Source organism: Bombus affinis, chromosome 15, assembly GCF_024516045.1.
Source record: "Bombus affinis isolate iyBomAffi1 chromosome 15, iyBomAffi1.2, whole genome shotgun sequence".
Classification (NCBI taxonomy): Eukaryota; Metazoa; Arthropoda; class Insecta; order Hymenoptera; family Apidae; genus Bombus; species Bombus affinis.
In genome coordinates, this window is record NC_066358.1 from 6,702,801 (window position 1) to 6,724,650 (window position 21,850).

At 37.9% G+C, this 21,850-nt stretch overlaps 1 protein-coding gene across 2 annotated transcripts in view; it reads right to left on the reverse strand.

The window, feature by feature from the left end:
* LOC126924838 (GAS2-like protein pickled eggs) overlaps window positions 1-21,850 on the reverse strand; it is an 88,477-nt gene that overhangs the window by 34,219 nt on the left and 32,408 nt on the right. For both annotated transcript variants that reach the window (XM_050739749.1, XM_050739750.1), the window contains exon 3: window positions 11,665-12,189. In XM_050739749.1, coding sequence (XP_050595706.1) covers window positions 11,665-12,189 — 525 coding nt within the window. The remainder of the gene's footprint in view (window positions 1-11,664; window positions 12,190-21,850) is intronic.

A 21,850-nucleotide genomic window follows, 5' to 3' on the forward strand; every position in this document is an offset into this window, starting at 1 on the left:
GATCGAAACGAGAAATCATAATGCATACCAAAAACAATTGTTTCATTCGAGATGGTACGTAATATCGGAAAAATACGTTTGACACGAAAATAATAGAAAGAACGCAGCTTCGACATTACGAAGCTCCTCTCGTACTTATTTCTTCCTCTTTTCGCCTCATCGCGATAGGTTATGTTAAACGAACGGGAGAAAGAACAAGTAAACGTCGAAGAAGAAGAAGGAAAATGGAGTAGGGAGAATAGAGGAGGGAAAGAATTCTTCAATTTCTTCTCTCGATCGCGTCACGAACCGTCCCCTTGCTTCGCCGGAGTAATTAACGGCCAGCAATGACGAGAGCGCTCGCCGCCTTGGGCATGGGTTAGCGCGAACGACCTAGATTCGCCTCCATATTGCGAATACGCCGACCACTCGACCATCCACGGGGCTTTTTCAGATTGCGTGAGAATTGCTTTTCACGACTTGTGACGGGCAGCTGTGATTTGTGGTTGCTTGGTGATTATTGAACTAATCTAGGGAATTTTGAGGTTATGTTACCTCGTCGTTCAGAAAATGTTCTCTGTTGAAATTTGCATATTATGCTGGTTTGGTAAATCAGTAGACCGCGGTTTTTTATGCACGTGTGGAAGATACAAAGTTGCACGGATGTACAGAATACATTTAATATAGAAATATATGTTGAATGAATAATAATTAGAATCTTCCGAATTATGGGTGAGAATTGAAAGTTACTAGACCAGTTTCTCAACTCTAAGTACTTACAAGTAAACTTCAATGTAGCTACATTTCATCGCGTCAAAGTTAGCCAAGAATTCCTGGACTTGCAGATTATTGCAGAACTTGTTACTCGCGTTAAATCGATACCGCTTAAACTCTTAATTAGATGGGAACGATAAATGGCAATTTCAAGTACTCGGAACGATTGCGACGCGCAATAATACGCAAGGATTTCGGTGAAAACGTTAACTCTTTCTTTCGATGACTAAGCACAGCAAATACGATTCATATTTACGATAAAACGTGTCGAGATATACTAATATAGAGCATGGCCGCTAACTTTAGACGCCATGGAAGATATGCTCCAAATGAATCATACGAATTTTAAGAAAAGTCGGATTCGTCATTGTTAATAACGGCTACTCGGAATGGCATTCTTGCTATTTCATTATATTTAGAAAATTGTAGACGGGAAATCCTTGTATGTTTGACGAGCAAATGAAGTAGTTGTACACATCGAGAGGTTATGTTATGAATCAATCAGTTATGTGAACACGATCCGTCGTTTCCTGTACGATAACGTTTTCAAACTGTCGTCTCGTAGCGTGTAATGTATATTTATGTAATTTTCGCCAGTCACATTTGTAAACGTTGGACATACATGTACCTATAGGAAGTTTCATAAGTAGTGCACGATCAAAAGACAGCGGAATATCGTAAAACGATTTTTATCAATGAAATTACGATAGTTTCGGATTAGTTTCTATTTTTACAATTACTAAACATATGCTTTCGACAAAAATAATACTGAATTTTATTGAAGCAAGAATATATTATTATAATATATATATATATTATATTATTTATTTTCATCATGTCCCTTCGATTATAATTATTTAGCGGAAGGAAATGAAAAAAATTGAACGATGTTACAAGAAACTCAGTAATTCTTATAAAATTATCGATCGACATTATATTGACATCTTTTTATAAAATCAATAATATCCATCGCTCTTGTCAAATATAATTCAGTTACGTAAAATGAAAATGAAAATGAAAATTTTCGTACCATTTATCTTTTGAACTCTTTTTCGTCTGCCACTATGTACGTAATTATATTTAAGTACACATTAAAGCTCGATCATTTTAATGACTGAAATGAGTATGGACACTCTAACAGAATAACGCTCGTTTTATTAAAGTACCACGCTACTATAATTCATTGCCTTCCATTCACGCATTTTAGTGTACATCCGAACCTGTTAGTGAAGGCAAAAATGTGTTCAACATCGACGAGAGCAAATATTTACGGAAACGTATTAAAAAACATGGAAACGAGAGGCTACAGGTATTCGACAACACGTATGCTTGCACACGTTCTCACTTATCGTCAGAAATGAAGCGTAAGCCAAATATCCGCAGAAAAACCTGAGGATATCGAGGAAATATTTTCTCTCCGATAATAAAACGTTTTTTTAATAAGAGGCGGATTTCAAAATCGGTCAAGCTTTTATCGTTAACGAATATATGAATAGATAATGACCAGCCGGGGTCTCGACACATCTATAATGATAGCGAAGGATCATTAGTTGCCAGAAACCAGGGCAAACTGTCTATTTTTGGAATAATAAGGTTGTACGTATTATGTGCTGTTAAAATACAGTTCTCTAAAGAATATAATAAATAAAGGCGAGAAAAGAATTCTTTCAAGAAAGAAAACTATATAATTGTATATGATATAACGCGGTTGCTCCAAGGATCACTATCCATCTAGTGGAACAAACCAAAATTTTCCAGACCAAGAATTCGAGTTAAATCATGTACTCTAATCAATGAGAATAAAGATAACGTCACTTTAATTCCATGGCCGCTTAAACTGTAACATCACTCTGCGCTTATTTTGCATGAGAATAGATGGAAAACGTCATTTTGCGAGGAATAGCATCTTTCATAAAACATATTCTCATGAAGGATAATACCACTATAAACTCAGACTTCCCCAAAAATTACAATGACTATTCTACTTTGGATATCTCATACATTAAACGCATTCTATCCATCTTTGCATTTTTAAACTTCACGTAAATAACAGTTAGTTACAATAATAAAAAAAGTAACAATTGTAACGGCACTATGGAGTCAACCTTTTTGCCAATCGACCGACCGATCTAAAATTTCCAATAACTTCCACTTAACCTAAAACTTGATAAGGAAATGGCGATTAAATAACGAGGATCGTTATTCCTTTGCGAAGGAACAGTTAAGAAGAGGAAAGGGAGAAAACGCTTTCTCTTTTCCTTCGTTCTATCGAGCAACCCTCGGGCCACTTTGTGCAGTCGATATCCTCGAGGAGAAAGGAGAGCTTCGTCCTTCGTAGGAAACTTAAGGACTTTGCGCTTGAACTTGATACGAAATGGGCTAAAAGCGATCAATACGAGCTTTCGGCGCTTGCGAGGCAAAGCTCCGGCTGGCATGGCCAGCAGAAACCACCCTGCAAGCTCGCTACGAGCCACCATGCTTGTTATCGGCATGGGAATCGCCATAGGCAGCCATAAATACCAAGGAACTACGTCTAGACCGGAAGTGAGCAAAACTTCAATTTACTACAATGGTATTCGACATTTAAATTTTGAGATAGAAATGTTTCTAAAGAAAGTTTAAGTAAAGAGAATCTGTGAATAAGGAATAAAAGTATTGAAACGTGACAGTGAGTTTAGGAAGTTAAGTTTGTTCAAAGAAATAGCTGTAGTTTTTGTTTGAACATGTGTTTAAAGATATACATACGATGGTATTTGAAATTTAGACTTCTTTAAAAAAGAATTTACATTTTTAAAGGAATTCTTGTGTAGCAAACGAGGAGAATATGGCAGAAACTACAGTTAAGTGTTTAAACGTGAAATATGAGAAATTAAGTGGTTCCCTCTTGGTTAATTGTTCGAAATTCACATTGCAAATAGGTTGATAATTCTAACTTACTAATAGCAATAAACTACGAATAGTAATTTAGCTTGTCAGATAAGTGCAGGTTCTTTCCTTAGATAAGGCACTTCAAAAGATAAGAGTTTCTAGACTTAGACGAGATAATGATCAAGGATGAAGCATAAATAAGATATTCGTCGTATTCGAGGAACTATTTCAATTGTAACAATAGATGAATGAAGATTTCTATGATTTCGTTCTTTGAATACTTTGAAATAATTCTAAAACGCTATGTGTATCGAACTATACAGAATTATTGATCAAGTACCACATATAACTACGATATTCATAAGAAACTACCATTTCAATTACAGAGACAAACGAATGGGGGAAATATTGATGTTTGTTAAGAAAATATCCATCGAGGCTTAAAATCAACAATAAATAAGATATTTATAAGGAACTATTCTATTGGCAACTAAGTGCCAACCCAATAATTATGTTAAAATATAAACAAAGAAGATTTTTACGAGAAAATCGGTAGAATTTTTAAAGCAATTTTACGACGAACAAATTGAAACACTACGCCAAACTTTATTTGATTTATGACTATCCATTTGACAATTACACAATCTTTAAGCAAAGTGTAAGAGCCCAACGTGTTGTTCCGCGATCACAGAACTCCAGCTTGGGCTGTCCCAATGATTCACCATAAACAGGACCAACGCAGCGTGTTTTACCGTGTTCAGATTAGACAAGCACGCTTGTCAGCCTTTCCCTAATCGATACTCCACTAGAGTACTCGGCGTTTTTCGCATTTAATTCTGTCTTCAACGTAATTCGCGACTTAAGAATACGTTCGCGTAACACGGTACATTATTCATTACATTAACATGGTATTCAGATTATTTATAATATTTTTAATATATTGGTATATAATATATAATTATGAAAGATAAGGTGCTGCTTTTTTAACACAATTTCGTATAAATTTTGGATGTCGAACTTTTACGAGATATTTTGATATCAGCTTTTTTGGATAACCCATCGCGTTTCCATTTTACATTTACACCTGGCATTTACAATTTGGGCAATGTAACACGGTTTCAGGTTTCCCTCGAAGTAGACAGTGTATACGAAACGCCGACCCAAAATGCAAATGCCAAGTGCAAATGCAAAATCCAGACGCGATCGTTCATATAGATTGTATGAGATAAAATTTCTAGAATTTCTAAATGTCGTATAAATTAAATTTCTGTTTTAAGGGAATAGTGTTGTTAAAATAATATTAATTATAAAAATGATATTATAATTGGACTGCGGATTTTTAATCATCGATAGGAAATTTGAAAGTGCAGAATGGTATAAAAGTATATATATATATATATATATATATATATATACATTGAAATATTCAAAGTATAGTGTTTTTCATAATACTTATTAGATAAAATAATTTTCTACCGAGGTTTTCTATTTTCTTAATTATATTCTCGAAAGCATGAATTTGCACAGAAATCCGCGATCTAATTACGATACTCTATTTTATCTTAGCTCTGAGAAATAATCTATCTAATGTTTAATTCTGTTTAAATCTTAAAACAAAAAAAGTGACAAAGATCAAGTCTGAGTGTTTAAATATAAAATTTCGAAACGAGATCGTGAATCATTTATACTTAAACGATTTATCCAACGGGGCAGCTAATTTTTTTGCGATCGCTCCCACTTCCACTTAACTCTTTAATGAATCAATAAAGTCGTTAGCTTTAAATTATAGCCAATTATCGAGTCTACAGAGGAATAAAATTCCATCGTAGAAACGATACACATGCAGCATTCTGCGTGATTATGGGGTTACGTAAGCACTCTTGTTTACGCGACCGTTAATACTATTAAAAGTTCTTGCTCTTGTTTCATCCGGCAATAACAAGCTATCGATGATGTCTTAAATCTCATTTTCGCTCACGATACTTCTGCAACCTCGTATAATTATGACACATTATGAAAATTTAAACTTTCGAAAATTCCATTTAATTATCTTCGATTCAAAATACCAAAGTACTTTTAACAAAGTTTATTACAATACAATAAGATATTTCGGTCAAAATATAATAAAACTTGCAAGCATATTTGCAAGACAGATATGGCACAGTACTTGGCAAAAGGAGGTATATGAAACGGGTCAAAGTCTTATGGTTAGAGCAAAATTTCATAATATGGACGGAATAAATATTGAAAGAAAGAAGAAGAGAGAAGATGTGCGAGATATGTCAAAGGAATATGGAGAATGTTAAACACCGGATGGAAGAATGGGAACAAAGACGTGGAAAGAATTAAAATATAAGTATTGAAAAAATATTGCAGAATAGAAGGGTGGGAGAAGTATTAGAATAGTTTAGGGACATAAACAGGATAAAAAAAGAAATAAATAAAAAGAGACGAGGAATGGATACCAAAGAATAGATGATATGTGCAATAGAAGGTATAGCGTTAATTGTATGGTTGTTATAGAGTAAAAAGGATGGAAGGGGTAAACGTAGAAAGATTAGAATGTGTTACAGAGATACTTGTGTATGGTAATTAAAAAGAAATTGGAAACCAAGCTCGATATTTTGACCGCGAGGTCGAGATTAAATAAACACATATGTACATATGTACAGGGTAGTCACACTACTATTTCGCAGCGTTTTTCTCGTGAACGATAAGCACAAGAAAAAAACCAAAGAGGAAAAAGATGAATAGTTTAAGATGAACTACATATTCGGAATAATATTTTTTCCACAAGTGCAAAAATATATTTGCATAAACGATATATGCATAAAGAAAGGGAAGGTTTTCTACTGAAAAAAGAAAGATGCAACTGTAAAATGCACATGGATTTTTACACTTACAAAAATAATATTATCGTAAATACGTAGCTGTCTCCTTTCTTTCTTTCGTTCTTTCCATTTACTTATCGTTTAGGAGAGAAACGCTGGGAACTAATAGCGCCAACACACTGTACATACATAGTACAGCTACGTAACTTGGAACACGCCGTATGAGCGTTAAAATCCATTTCCATCTAGCGACACACCCGCGCCATCGAAAAAGGGAAGCCTCCGCTGTATCGCGTCTATTCACCACGACTTTTTCAATTTAATTAGCCATAGGCGACTTGCACAGGCGAACAGGAACACGTGAACGAGGCGCTTTACGCTGAAACCGATCGACCTGTACAGATTTCCCTTTCGTAATTGCCCTTTATGGAACGCGCACGCGAATTGACATCGCGCCGCGCAGAAATGCCCGTTTGTATTCATGCGGACGTGCCCGTGGATAAATCGCGAGCTGGACGAGCAGCCACGCAGCTGCGATTCCGTATACGATCCTTCCATAAGAAACCGTTTCCCGCCACGCGTGCCATTCTCTCGAATGCAAATTCGCGGGGTATCGCGACGACCTCACTCCAACGGGAACGTTTCAACACGTTACGAAACAACGCTCTCAAGGGTTTTCCAACGATAAATGTCGAAAAAGTCTTTCTACTTGGTACAGATACCGTGATAGTTTCAACATTGTTTTGGAAAGCGTGTATAGGTTTGTTCAAAATTCGCGCACTCTTGTCTTGTACTCTATGGTTACACGTAGTTACCAAAGGAGATAGAAGTTGAAGATGTGAGATGAGATGAGTAGAGACTTGGGTTCGTCTGAAAATCGCGCGTCTAACCAGTTATACGTAGCGGGAGAGGTAGAAGTTGGAGGTGCGAAGAGAACAAGGAGTTTTGGAGGCTTTTTACTCTTCGATTATATTCCATTATTTTATACGGTAAGTTGATACGAAGGAAACGTTGCAACATTGTGAAAGACTACTATAAAGAGATTTCCAATGTTAAATGAGGAAAACGTTTTCTAGTTTGTATGGAAATTGAAAATTTCTATGGAAAAAGATTTTCGATATAATTTTGCGTGTAGTTTCGGTACCGTTTTGGAAAGTGTGGATAGGTTCGTCAAAAAATCAAGTGCCTAGCGATATGTCAATATGCCTTACACGCAGTGTAGGCTGTGGAGATGTGACACTGTGCAACATTGTGAAAGAATGCTGAGAATGATATACCAATGGTAAATAGGAGAAACGTTCTTCCTATTTTCTATGGATACTGTGATGATTCTGATTGTAGTTTTAAATGTAGCTTCGATACAGCTTTGAGAAGGGTGAATAGGTTGGCTCATAAGCCGAACGCTTAATAAATTATAGGTACTTAGTGGAGGAGATAGAAGTTGAAGGTGTGAGGGGAGTTCTTCTATCCTCTAAATTATACAGTACGTCAACACGACTGCAACGAAAACGTTGCAACACTGTGAGAGACTGCATTTAAGGATTTTTCAATGATAAATATCGAACAAGTTTTCCACTTCGTATGGGTAAATATCGCGGTGATTTCAGCATGATTTTGGAAAGGGTATATGGGTCCGTTCAAAAGTCACGCGTTTAACCAGCGGTGGTCGATTAAGGAGTGATGGACCTAGATATTATATCTTGGACTGTATAAAATCCTTAATTTGCCAAGGAAAATTCAACAGAATGTTAACAACTAAATTTATGAGACTTCCTGTACACACCCTATGACTTTCCAGACTTTAAGAATCTAAACGATGTATCGAGTCTGCCTGGGAATAACGATGAAATCAGACGGAAAAGAAAAGTTTCGCGCGGTAAAATAGCAAATGCAAGGCTGCATTCGTTCCGATGGAACAAATTAACGAGCGTTTCTTGTCGCTTTCGAAAGCACACGCGGCCTTTCAGTCGCATTAAGCCCGCCAGACGCCGTTAGTTCCGGCTGAAACACGTTGGAAAACACCTTCTAGTCGATTTTTTTCGCGCGCCGACTCTCAAACAACAGCGATGTGCGCGCGAGCACACGGCATTTCACGACGCAGAAATTTCCAACTAGCGCGACACGTTATCGCCGCGCGGTTCTCCGAGAATTGCCGCACATTTTCCCTTGGTTAGTCTTTGAACTCCACGGTGAACGTCGCTCGTGTATAGTGAACTTTTATCGACACACCTACACGCACACTTTGTCACGTAATAATACCCAGTTTGATTTAATGTATCCTTTGTTCTTTAAAAAATTGCTACTTTTGGTATTTAGTGCTGTCGCGTTTCACGTACCTTATCTCTGTCGTTATGTTGGGGTCAATGATTCTTTGTTACTGTGGTTATCGTTATCTTGGCCCTAATCAAAATTGTTACATATACAGTGGCACATATCCTTATCCTCCAACGAAGCTTGAAACGTCAGCCTCTACACTTTTACAGTATCAAATTTTTGTAATCATATGAAACTACCAATCATAATGACTCGATTAATTAGCGTATAGATATTATAATAAATAGCGCGCCGATACTTTGTGTAACCACGGTATAAGAACTTCTGTCAGGTATTTTTGCTATTGGCTTCTCGCAAAAGTTCGTGAATTTAAACGCAAATATTCCTGTATAATCCATTTTATATAAAAATAGTTTTAACCTTTTAGTTATCAAGTAACATCGGTATTAAAAAGCCAACGAGAATAGCCTCGTTACACGTTTTCCTATCATCTTCAAATGAAACATTACGCTAACGCAACTTTGCTTCTTAATGGATCGATATTACAGGTCTGTGCATCGCGTATTCAATTTTATACTTTATCGTATGATCTTTGATTAGTTTTTCTTGCGCGCAAACTTTATTCGCGAGCCTGGAAGCCGTTAGGCACAACGTCAGATTTGTTGGCGCCGCGCCAGTGTATGAATTCTTGCGAACATGTATCAGCAGATTGCTCTTTTCCCATTCAGTCGACGCGCAAGCATTAAGTCCGGGGTCGACTATGTTCAAACAACAACCGGGCAAATCCCTGGGATGCCTAAGCGTGTTTTGACGCGCATACCGCGGATAACTACACAAAGAATGCTGGAAAATGGAACAGCTTTGTTATTTTAATTTTTCCGAGAGAAGAACGCGGCCGACTCTTGAGAAAATTCTAAAACTCTTGCGATCGTGAGAAACATGTTGTACTTGATACTCTCTTCCCTGTACACATCTCATATAACGTGGTATTTGTAGAATGAATGGAATTTGTAATTCAATTTCCATCAAGCCTAACAGCGAGCGATAAGCGGAGAAGTAAAAGCGAAGATATAAATCTGCCGTGGCTTTCGATTGACATCGTCGAAGTAGATATAAATGAACACATTAATCTGAATTCTTTCGGTCTATCACATTTTCATCGCTTTTGTCCGTCATCGGCACGTAACCACGCCCTTTTCTAACTATTGTCTAAAGTACCATTATACAACTACAGAGGTACACTTTATAGCTCACATAAATTAATCCCTCGAGTTATCCAGCGACCAAAGCACAACTAAAAATAATGCCAATCACAAGCTCGAGTCAACAACGGCCACAGCCGTAGGATTCAATTAATGTAGCCTAACTAAAAGTCTGAAAGTAGCCTCTAACGTTACAAGAATCGGACAATACGACTATAAATTCCGTTAGCGACCATTCAGAGGAACTTCTAGCAGTACGGTAACCTCTAACACGCGTGACCGACGGTAGAGTGCGTGAAAAATGGACAAGTCGGGGCCAAACGATCGATTCCCACGTAGCACACGCCAACCGTTTACGATCGAATTGCAACGAAAACGAAATCGGTCTCGCGATACGTGCATGGCGGGCAATTACGCTTGTTCTGCCCACGTGACGCGAACGCGTTGCGTTTAGCCGGCTGATTTAGTGGCCGTTTAATCCATTTAGAGATGGAAAACGCAAGTGGAACTGGAAGCGAGACGGTTTTTGCTCCGGTGTCATGCTAATACGATTTACGAGTGGCGAGCCGCCAGCGGAAGAGAGTTATCAAGGCGACGTTCAAACCGTCGTTTCCTAGCGTATGAACACTGGTTAAGGCTTTATGCAAGGGATTTCTTTTTCTTCTATTTTTTTCTTTTTTTTTTTTTTGTAAAATTATCGGGCCACTTGCGACGATCGGTGCGCTTTGAAACGCACGTAACGCGTGTTGGTTAGAGAACACTTTGACGAAGGTTGGGAATTTTTGTTTTGCGATTGTCGAACGTGTATGCGTTTTAGCGTGGATTTGGCAAGGTTACAGAGTGAGAAAATTATGGAAACGGGACACCATGTGAAACGACCGTAGACGAGATTTTCGATTTTTACTTGCACGCGACGATGAATTTGGTTTTGCGGTATAGGAAATCTCCTTCGCGGAATAGCGAATTCCCTTTGTGGGAAGAGATGACTTGTTGCGGGGTTTATGGGAAAGGAATGTGATTTTGTGAGAGCCACCGATAAACGATGAATTATGGAACGTGAATTACACGCGTTTCTTTCGCCTTTCAACGCCGGAATACGAATAAACCACTCTCTTATTCCTGATCTCGTGATATTCACGGTCAGCGGGGAGCAACGCCATAAATACACTCCGATAGACCTAAGGGCGCGAGTTATTTTCATAGTCTGGGAATATTACAGTCGCGTCACCTTTTTAAAAATACGAGTTCGTTTCCTAAGCTGACTTGCGACTCTGGAATCCCACGGGTTGAAACAGACAGCGCTTTGTCTATAAAATCATCAATAAAAACGTAATTGGCTGTATATTGGACTACTTTTATAGTTACTTAAAAACAATATAGAATATTGTAGATAATATTCTACATCGAAAATTATATCGAAATTATTATATATATTTTACTAATAAAAGTAATTCTTCGAAAGTTCGTTTCCAAATAATTATACTATATATGATAAATTTTGATTGATTCCATCCAAGTCAGAAAAAAGTGAATATACGTTGCTTGAAACCAAAAGCTACTTTTAAAATCACTTTTATGATATTTATATACATATTTTGCAGTCTCTTGGTACAGCTTCAAACAAAAGTCCGCCGATTTGGAAATTACATCGTGGGACGTTTCGAAAGACGAATTATTATCAGAAAGCTAAATCACAGCATTTTATACTAAATAACGAAATACAAAAGATCACTCACCATTTCGTCCAGGCTCTTCAGATCATTGGTGACGATCTGCGGCTGGGGTCCATAAATGAGACACGGTTCCTCCTGTTGCATATCAGCGTAATCGTCGTCGCTCTCCTCGTTTCCATTATTTCCATGAGCTCCGTTCGCCGCTTTATTCTCCGCTGCGATCTCTCGATCGATTTGTCTCTCCATTTGTACCAACATTGGCGCCAGCATACCAAATTTCGCGCCCCGTCTGGCGACCTCCAATAGACAGAGAATCACATGTCGTTCGTTCTTGCGCATAATCAGGTCGTCGGTCTCGAATAACAGACACTCGATGATACCGAGGCTGTTGCGGCACCAGCCGATAAAGTTGGACACGTTGTCACGGGCGAAGAAGGTGCCGGCCTTCGCGTTCGGCAGGAAGGCCACGTCGCTCAGCTGGCTCATCGGTAACGCCAGCGACGAGGTCATCGATCGTGTCATCGAGATTTTGCGCGCTTGACGCCGCGCCACGTACTCGGCCGCTGACTTGCGTACGTTGTTCGCGTGCTGCAAACAGAAGATAAAACGGTACTGGTTAGAGGCGCGTGAGGAAACAACAAACGTACTGGATAATACTGGTTTGAAGAATCGCGATCGTTTTGAATTGAATTTTCCTGTGTTTGATATAGTTTGACTTGGTTTGCCTTGGTTTGCTTTGGTTTGATTCAATGGAATTGGCAAATGCGATGCTCTAACGAGCCGGAAGAGATTGGATATTCGTTTATTTGAGTATATTGTATTTAAGAAAGAAGCAAACATACCGACTTGATTAGTCGTAATGGTTTTAGTTGAATTTTTGTGTTTGATTTGGTTTAGTTTGAACTGCTTTGATTTAATGGATCAGCAAATGTGATACTTTAATGAACCAAAATAAATTGAATTTCCGTATATTTGATTTGGATCGTAGTTTGGTTTGATGTCGTTTGATACAGTGAGAATGACGAATTTGTCGCTTCGATGAGTCAATGAATGTTAAGTCAAATCTTCGTATGTTTGTCTGTGTTTAACTTGATTTGATTTTGTTTGACAACCGCCAAAATAGTGGCTATCGCGCGTCAGTAAATCTAGACGAATTGTTTTCTTTGATTCGGTTTGCGTTGATCTCATCTATAAGAAGCTACTTGACCATTGATCACTGAAAGCATTGAAACTAATTGAACCATTTGTAAAGACTCGATGCTCGATTTCACGAGGAAAATAATCTGCAAACATAATTTTACGATTCGTAACAGTTATTTAAAATTCATTCCACTATATCAAATCCAAATTAAACTCAAATTGTCTGTCTCGGTTGAACAAACAATGATAGAGTTGGCTCGCACCTATCTCATTCTCCTTCCTACTGGCTTCTAGAGCCACACGACTGGCATTCACCGGTAGGAACGCGGCCCGTTCGCTGGCGCTCATTTAAACAGTCAAACAGACACCAGCGATAACATCTTAACACCCGTGAAACTAATTGTTCCATTAATAACAGCGCGCACCTTTCTTCTCTGGCGCGATTAACATTCACGCGAGCGATAAATATTGTACAAGGCACCGAGGAATCTTCAACGTCTGCACGATGTAGCGTCCATGTATTCATAAGACGTATACGATTTTATCATCGACTATGAGCTGCTTAAGTAACCGGCTGATAATTGGATATCGAGATGATGTAAATGAGCTTACGTCTAATAACAGGTTTTGCTGCGTGGTCTATCGTTTAATATCGAGTAGTGCGCCTGTTACAATCAGACGACCTGTTATATACGCCCTTTTCTCTATTTTTCATTTCTCTAGGTTAATTAGAAATGAAACGACTTATCAAGACGTAAAATCTCGAATTATTAGGCCGCTCGATAAAACACCAATTTCCATTCGAATTTTAATCCGAATCTCAACTTTCATTTAAATTTAGAGTCAATTCTCGTTGTAGCAACGGAATTGCTCACAATTCTCAAACTCTGCCTGTAGCAAAGCTTCCAGTATACTCTGTTAATTTCCTGTTAATCAATCATCGATCCAACCATTTCCCGATCCTTTCTTATCACCCTGGCGCGTCAGTCACATGTCCAAAGAAAGAAATCTCGTTTCAAAGTCTCCCGTTCAGCGAGAAACAATGATCGCCCTTATTCTCAGTGCTATAACTATCGATACGAAGAACTCGCTAGCCACAGTGAGCACTGAATTCTTTATGATTGGATTGTCGATGCACAAAGGATCGCGCTGACAAAAGATCTACATTGGAATTAAATTTCAATCGAAATAGAAACGAATACTCGAATATTCTCGATTAAATTCGAAATTCATCAAAGAAGAAATACTTGAAACAAAATGAAACTACCAAACGAAATTACATTAACGTTCGATGTAAATCAAATTCGTAGCAGTGAAACCAAGTGAAATGCGTGAAATATTCGAAATATGAGTCAAACGAAAGACTTGTGTTATCAACTCAAATATCATCCTCCCCTCTTGTGATCATAGTCCATTTCAGTGCACGAGCGTCGCCTTTTCTATCTTCAATCTCTATCAACTTCGAGTTAGCTTAATAAAACAAATAAAAAAAAAGAAGAAATATTCGCTAGAAAGGTCAACAGTGGCCAGAAAATATCCAGTATCGCTAGAGATTTCCATTAACGTATCAACTACAAGTAACTTTATACTCGGTCTACAATGAAACGAAACTTCTATCGACAGATGTGGTTTCCACCGCAACAGAAGGTACACTCGGTATTATTCGCCTTATTTCTATCGAGAGGCAAAAAAAAGAAAGGAATAGATCGCGGTACGACAGTGAGTTAATTAGTCGTACCTTGCGAAATTTTTGCGAAATATCTTGCGATATTTTTGGACGCGTCGATACTTTTTGCTTTTTGTTCTCGAGCGTCGTCTGTTTGCCTAATTCCGAGGGCTCACGAGGTCAATGTTACGCGGATTAATGCCTTCTCATCTCACTTTCACCGTACCACATGCTCGGCTGTTCGCGATTTTAAAGCTACCAATTCTGCTATGTAATTTGGTAAATTAAATTTCGTTTATACGAGAAAATTTCTCTATCCGGAGTTAAATCGATTTTTCAGAGGTTAAGTTAAATTTTAAATAGAACATTAAAATTCGGAGAGACGAAACTGTCAAATAAAATTTCGCTTAACTCGTCAATGAGAATTTCAATTTCCTTACGAAAGCTCGATTATCTTAAGCATCATTTTTCTTCTTTAAATATTTCTTTCGTTTAAGAAAAGAAGGGAACAGTTTGTCAAGAAGTTTCTTCAAGAAAGATATTAGAAATATAATGATATTCACGTGTACACCTTTTATGTTTTATCGACGATAAAAAAACAATTTTAGGTTTCATTTTGTTAAATTTCTGCCAGGAAGTAAATTTCTTCTTATTAATGACAAACAACGATTCCTTTTAAAAATACTCCTTTTATAATATTTATCAAGAAGTTACTTCCAGACAAGATATTACAAATATAATAATATTCATACGCGTACACTTTGCTGTTTTATTCGACGACAAGAGGCGATTTCACCTACGTTAAGAAATTCTGAAAATGAGATTGATTTCCTAAATGTTGTCTAAAGTTTCGAGGAATAAAATAAAATAAGATCGAATTTCTAAGAACAGAAGCGACCTATCAAGTTGGTAGTTATGCAATTAGAGCATTTCAAAACTCAATTACACAGAAGCGATCGTTTTCTATTGAGCAAACTTCTCGTACCATTCATGCCGCGTATCTGCCGGCACCGTCGTTGTTAATCCGACTACAGGCGACTTGATAAAGCAGTTAAAGAGGTCAACTGGCAGACGCTGATCGATTGTTCCGTAATTCTTCATTTCCTGCCACGATACGCTACCATGAATTTCAATAATTCCCGACGATGGCATAGAACCCAAGTCAAACAGCCTTTCTTCGAACCAATTTAAGAATCCTCTTTGTTTTCTAGTCTTATGTAGATATTCCAGCCTTGTTCAGTTCGCTCAAAGAACAAATATTTCTTCTTTTCCTAAGATAATTGCTGGCATTCCTTTTGTTACAAAATTTCTGTTCGAATCGTCGGAACTTGAGGAAGATGACAAACATTTTTTGGAAATTCGAGGGATAAATTCAATGTTCCGGATTTCGTAAAATTTTAGAGAGTGAAATTGAAACTTGAAAAATTTGTAGAAGCTTCAAAGGCTGAATTACGAGTTCCAAGTTTACCAAAATACCAAAGACTAAATTTAAAAGCAGAATTTTTTTTTTTTTTTAACGAATAACTGAATTCAAAGCTTCGAATTTTTGTCATAGATCAGAGGTGAATTCAGTGTTACGAAATTCTCAGGAATTTCAAAGATTGAAGCGTATCTTATAACGAATTGTATTGTAACATAATTATCGTTATTACCAAATGAATTATGACGATTTTAATACATAAATTCGATTAATTTACATAGGATTTCTAGTCATCATCGTTAATGGTATTCCTAAATAAATTGTACTGACGTCAGACGAGGTTCGGAGCGCGTCACATTACCAAAACCAAAGTCAAACATCCGCGAAATGCGAGAAACGGGGCGATAGAAGCGACGGCCAGCTGGAAATCGGAATAGGACATAACTGTTTCTCGAATTAATTTCCGAATGTTCACCTGCGAACGGCAAATTTCCGAAATCGGCGACGTAGAATCGATCTGTGACGCGGTCGCTTCGTTCTTCGTGTCGAAAGCAACCCAATTTCACCGTAGAAACTTCCACAAACAATTTCCAAACATTTCATCGTAGTCGAGAAATTATAAAACAATTCAATTATCACGTAACCTGCTTAAAATTTGCTAAAATTTTATTCTTTAAAATATTTCCAAAAAATATATTTTCTAAAATACGCAACTTATTCGATTCGTTAAAACAGAGTATCAAATGCTCTTCGGTTCGTGAAGAGTTACAATTAAATTTAAACGAAGACAACATTCTTCGTCCTATTTAACTGTAACCACGATCGTCAATTAAAGAATTCTCGACCCAACGATAAAACCAATCAATTTCGACTAGTATGGAGCGTGACAAAAACGATTGTGCCCACTCTTGTCGCATTCGCAGGATTTCCAGACGCGAAGGCGAACGGAACAACGGCTGGTTAGGCCGTTGACACGTTCGCCTAATCTCTATATTATCCTCGGGGAGGTATCGAGCCGGGACGGCCGACCGGATGCTGTTACATAGAATTTTTACGAGTGTTGAACAGCTCCAGCCGTGGAACCGCTCGCATACCATCGCCTTATGGGCTCCACGTGCGCGCCACTACTAGATACGAACCCTTCTACAACGTCTACAACGATCCAGTTGCCCTAAATTCTTCAATATGCATCGATTAATTTTCTCAATCATCTTAATTATATCGCAAAATGTGGATAACCAAATTCTTCGATTCTAGAAAGCTTCAAAGAGTAAATTGAAAGATTCGAATTTTTCAACACGTCGAAGAATGAACTTTATTATCTTGATCAAGCAATCTATCTATAAAGGTCTTCGATTAAATCTACATAACCGTATAACCGTAAGTCTTCAGGAGATTTAAAAGGACTCAGGTATAGACACAAACGTCACATTAGCAGAGTGTTCGAAGTATCAATTATATAAGACTGTACGTAAAATATGTGATTGAAATACAGTGAGATTCAAAAGCGAGTATATACCTTCCAAAAATGAAATTCGTCGAATATTGACCTATCTACAGATTTTTATTTACGTATTTTTACCATTTAATTTGCATTCCTACATGGCAACTTTTTTACATTTTTTCAATTTGCGATGTCAATAACTTCTACATTTAAATGGATCTGGTATTATATAAGTATGAATCATTGCTATTGATAATGGAATAATTTTATGAAGTAATTTTATTTTTGAATAATGAATAAATTTTGTATTTAATTTAGTAACAGCGTCGTATAGATAGATGGATATTTCTTGTAATCCCGTTGCCCCATGGGGTCATAGAACAGACTTGGTTTACAATGTTCTCTATAGACACTCGTCCCTCCACACTGTACCCACATCGTCCCACATCTCATCTGTACTAGCGTTATATACTTAAGCTTTATTTATTACGTATTCACCCTCGTAATATATAGATTATTTAGAAAATGATTGAAATTAATATTTACATTCTTGCGTAAACAAGCCATATATTTAACAAAATTTCATTGCTATCCGACTGTCTATAGAGTGGTCGTAAAGAAGGGCCCATAAAATAAAGGGTTATAATACTTGCTAAGAGGAGCAAGAAATGCTCAAGCAACGTACGTACGAAAGTGAATCCTTTCCATGTAAAATCGACTCTTATTCTTCATTAGCGTCCCATACAGCGAGCTGGTTCTCTTCGCATCACGTTGAACGTCGAGTTTACAACCTCGAACTAATACATATAAAAGGTACCATTCGTTTACCATGTTCGCTCGAATTCGCGATAACGCCACTGGAAAATAAAAGTCGATTTTACATCGAAAGAATTGCTTCCAGATTCCACGTAGATCAGACCATTCTCTGCTCCTCTCGGCAAGTATTATTAGGTTGGCAACTAAGTGATTGCGGATTTTGTCATTAGGTGGTAATGTCAACATCCGCGATCACTTAATTGCCAACCCAATATGATCCTTTAAGTTATGGAGCTTTTTCTACGACCACGGTATTGCGACAACTACCATACCCAAATGCACGTCATTTCACACTACCTGACAATGAACCTTTAGGCTTTGACCTTACGTTCGCACATGGCCCAACACCAAATTTTCCCCATTACATAGGACACTCAGGATCCTCTCCTTGCTCCTCAACTCCTACAAACTGAACATATAAAAACTGCCATTCGACCATGAGATTAGTCTTGGGTACAGTCTTGGCCGCGATTTGAACAACTATTTTAATACTTTAATACTAATTTTTAATATGAAAACATAAAAGGATAGTCTAGTTAAGCTATCGCTCAGCTCTTCCTTTTTTATCACGAATTTTACGTGACGCTATACGCAACGATTTTCGATATGTCTGTACTTGCTTTCCACTCTCGTTGTATCTGAGAACGTGACAAGGGGTTGTGAAAATGAGAGTCACTGGTTCGTAAGAGAGGAAGAGTAGCGTGCAGGAGAGTAGAAAAGGAGAGAAACGCCACATATGGTAATATAACCGAGCAGATGAGAGTTTGACGGCAGGATGTCACATTATGTGGCCTTTGACCCCCTCCCCCCTTCTTCTCATGTTCTGACATGGTGTCGTCTGGGCCGCGCCGACGGTGTGGGCAAACGCGCTTAATGAAAATGGCTGGTACACATTCAACATCGTAAATTAGAGCGGAGCCTCGCGAGAGACGCGCAACGTACGATCGCAGGGGAGAGAAGCGCGCGCGGCATCGTTAACCGTAATGCCACGGAGAAAAGCGTAACGCACCGCGGTTTCGTTTATTTGCTCGTCGCAAACACGAACGCTGTCGCTGCGAAGAGGAAGCGACCTCTCTCGACCCCGTACCGATCGTCCGATCTTCCCCTTTTCGTTCATCTTTGAATTTTGTTCTCGTTTTCCTTCCATTGGGTTATTTATGGTCTCTTGTCTTCTTTTGTGTTCATTAATCGTCTTTCTTCTTTCCGTCTCTTCTCCTTCGTCCTATAGTCAACAGGTTTTACGGTAACCTTCGTTTGTAAATAATGGTCGATTTCTATGAAGCTGTAAAATATTTTTCGCTTGCATATTTCAAGGTAATCTTCGTTAATCAAGTTATCAAGTATATGCTCATAATCTAATTACGAAATTCGTTGGACGATCATCGGGTCTAGGTCGGAAAATTGTAAAACAATCGGTAATTCCCAATTGCAAAGTTGTTAAATAATTTTCAATCCCGGAAAAGTCTCTCGATCGTATTCGCTTCTTTCTTCGACCCGCACGTTGATCGTACGGATTTTCCTCTCTCGGTTTTCCATCGATTTTGCTTGTTTCTCTTCTTTCGTCTTCTTCCCAAATGAATTACTCACGCAGATCGATAGCTCATACGAAGAACTTATAGAAAATCGTAAGGAAATTTAATTTGTTACAGGATAAATCGAACAGTAAATCAATATCAGACTTATATCTAAAAAATAAAAAGGGACAAGTAAGGAAAGACAAGCTTTCTAACCAATTAATAATAAACTTGGTAATAAATAATGTAAAAAATTCTATTGATGAAAAATCTGAAGAAAAAAGGAAGATAGCCTAAAGATGAGGAAGACACTAATCGACTTCGAGGCAACTATACTTCAAAAAAGTCTTGATTCGCGTATCCCTCCTACTCAAAGACGATAAATATTGGAACTTTCACGTTGCATACTGTAATTTGTGGCTGACACTCGTGTCGTGAATCATCTGCATGGTTTTTTCGCGTGTCACGGAAGTCGACGAGAAGAACCTCTTCCGTTTTTGTCGTTGTTAGCGCGCACGAGAAATAACTGGTCGCACAATGGCCAACTTTAATTAGTAGTTTTTACGCATGGGAAAAGGAGAGTCGGAAAAGCAAGCATTCCTGTAAAGTAGACGAGTCTATGGGTGAAAATAGGAAACACCGTGCCCCTTAAGAATAGAAAACATCCGCTTTTTAACTCGTTCTACCGTTACAAGATTTTCCCTGGCCCGTTGTAGAAACTACAAGCTATTCTTTCACGGTCGAAAGCCGTGCTTATTATATGGCAGGCTCGTTATTTGCGTTTTGGAGCGAATCCTCTCCACCAACTTCCATTTTCCTTTCACTTCGACCCGGAATTAGGAATTTCGATGCAAAATTCTTCAACTCGAGATTAATTACGTTTTGATCATTTCCAGCCCGGTTGACGTCCCTCTAACGTCAGGCAATATCTCAATCTTCGATAAAATATGAAGAAATTGTTATCGACGTACGTCATTTTTTCGTTCAATTTTACGTTAAATATTTTCTTGACGCGTTGAAAAATGTCTGTGTTTGCTGAGTTAAGAGCAAGATTGAAACATAAAGATTCGAGTATCGCAACGGGATTAGGAATTGGATGCACAAATGGTTGATCGCTACTGTGAAATTATACAGTAGTCTGCGAAAGTATTCAAACACTTACAGAAGTTTTTAATAGATATATTATCAGTGTTGCTCGTGGCACACTTTAAAACCAGCCTTATGTGGAGACTCCTATCTTGATAAGATAAATAAATATATTTCATATATTATATATTAAAAAATCAAAGAAAAGATTCTTCAAAATGAATCTCTACGTACGTTTCTCTGCTTATCTTTCTCCATTGAAAAAATATGGAATATAGCGATTACTAATCAATTTTATTAAATAACAGGAACTGTATCGATCTAATCGCTAACAACAGTAGGTTACGACACATAATCACTTAACACCCGTAGTTTCTCCCATATCTAAAAACGCGTATCTTCCAATGATTCATCTATTAGAGTATTGTTAAAGGTACTTTATATCGAAAGCAATCAAGCTTAATCTTAACACTCATCATCGATCTATCGTAAAACTTTTAAAAATAATTTCTATGAAGAGCCATCTAACCTAGATAATTCTAGCTTGCGTGCAATTTTCCACGATAATAACAGAATTTAATGAAACAGACAAACGTAATCGAAATTGTAGAGAGACAGCTAGAACATGTGCAATTGCTGCGCAATTTTCTATGACTGGTATATTGTCGCGCGCACCTATGCATACGCAGCTGGTACACGTGTAGACTGAATTTTTTAAACATAATTATCTCGTCACGCTTATCCAACAAGGGGTCACGATACACTATCTCCATTAAATATGTAGCCATTAATTACGTTACGGATTATTTTGCGCAGCCAATTGTACGCTCAATTGCTTAATAGCCAGCTGATGTGGATTACTCCGCGACGGCCGGTACACTGTGGGAAAACTGCCTTCAACCAGTCGAACACCGCAATACATTACGGAGAAACCAATACCCATTGGTAAATAGATATTTATGACGCGATATCGACCGACTGCCAACAAGTTTGATTCATCTCGACGAGCCGAACGCGTCCCAAGAACCACCGCGTTCGAGAGTTAATTGAGTTAGCGTCCAGTCGTGATAGGTGAGGTTAGGCGAGGTTAGGTTAGGTTAGGTTAGCTTAGGTTAGGTTTGTAGATATCGTTGGTGATTTGATTGATGATACAGAAGAGTTTG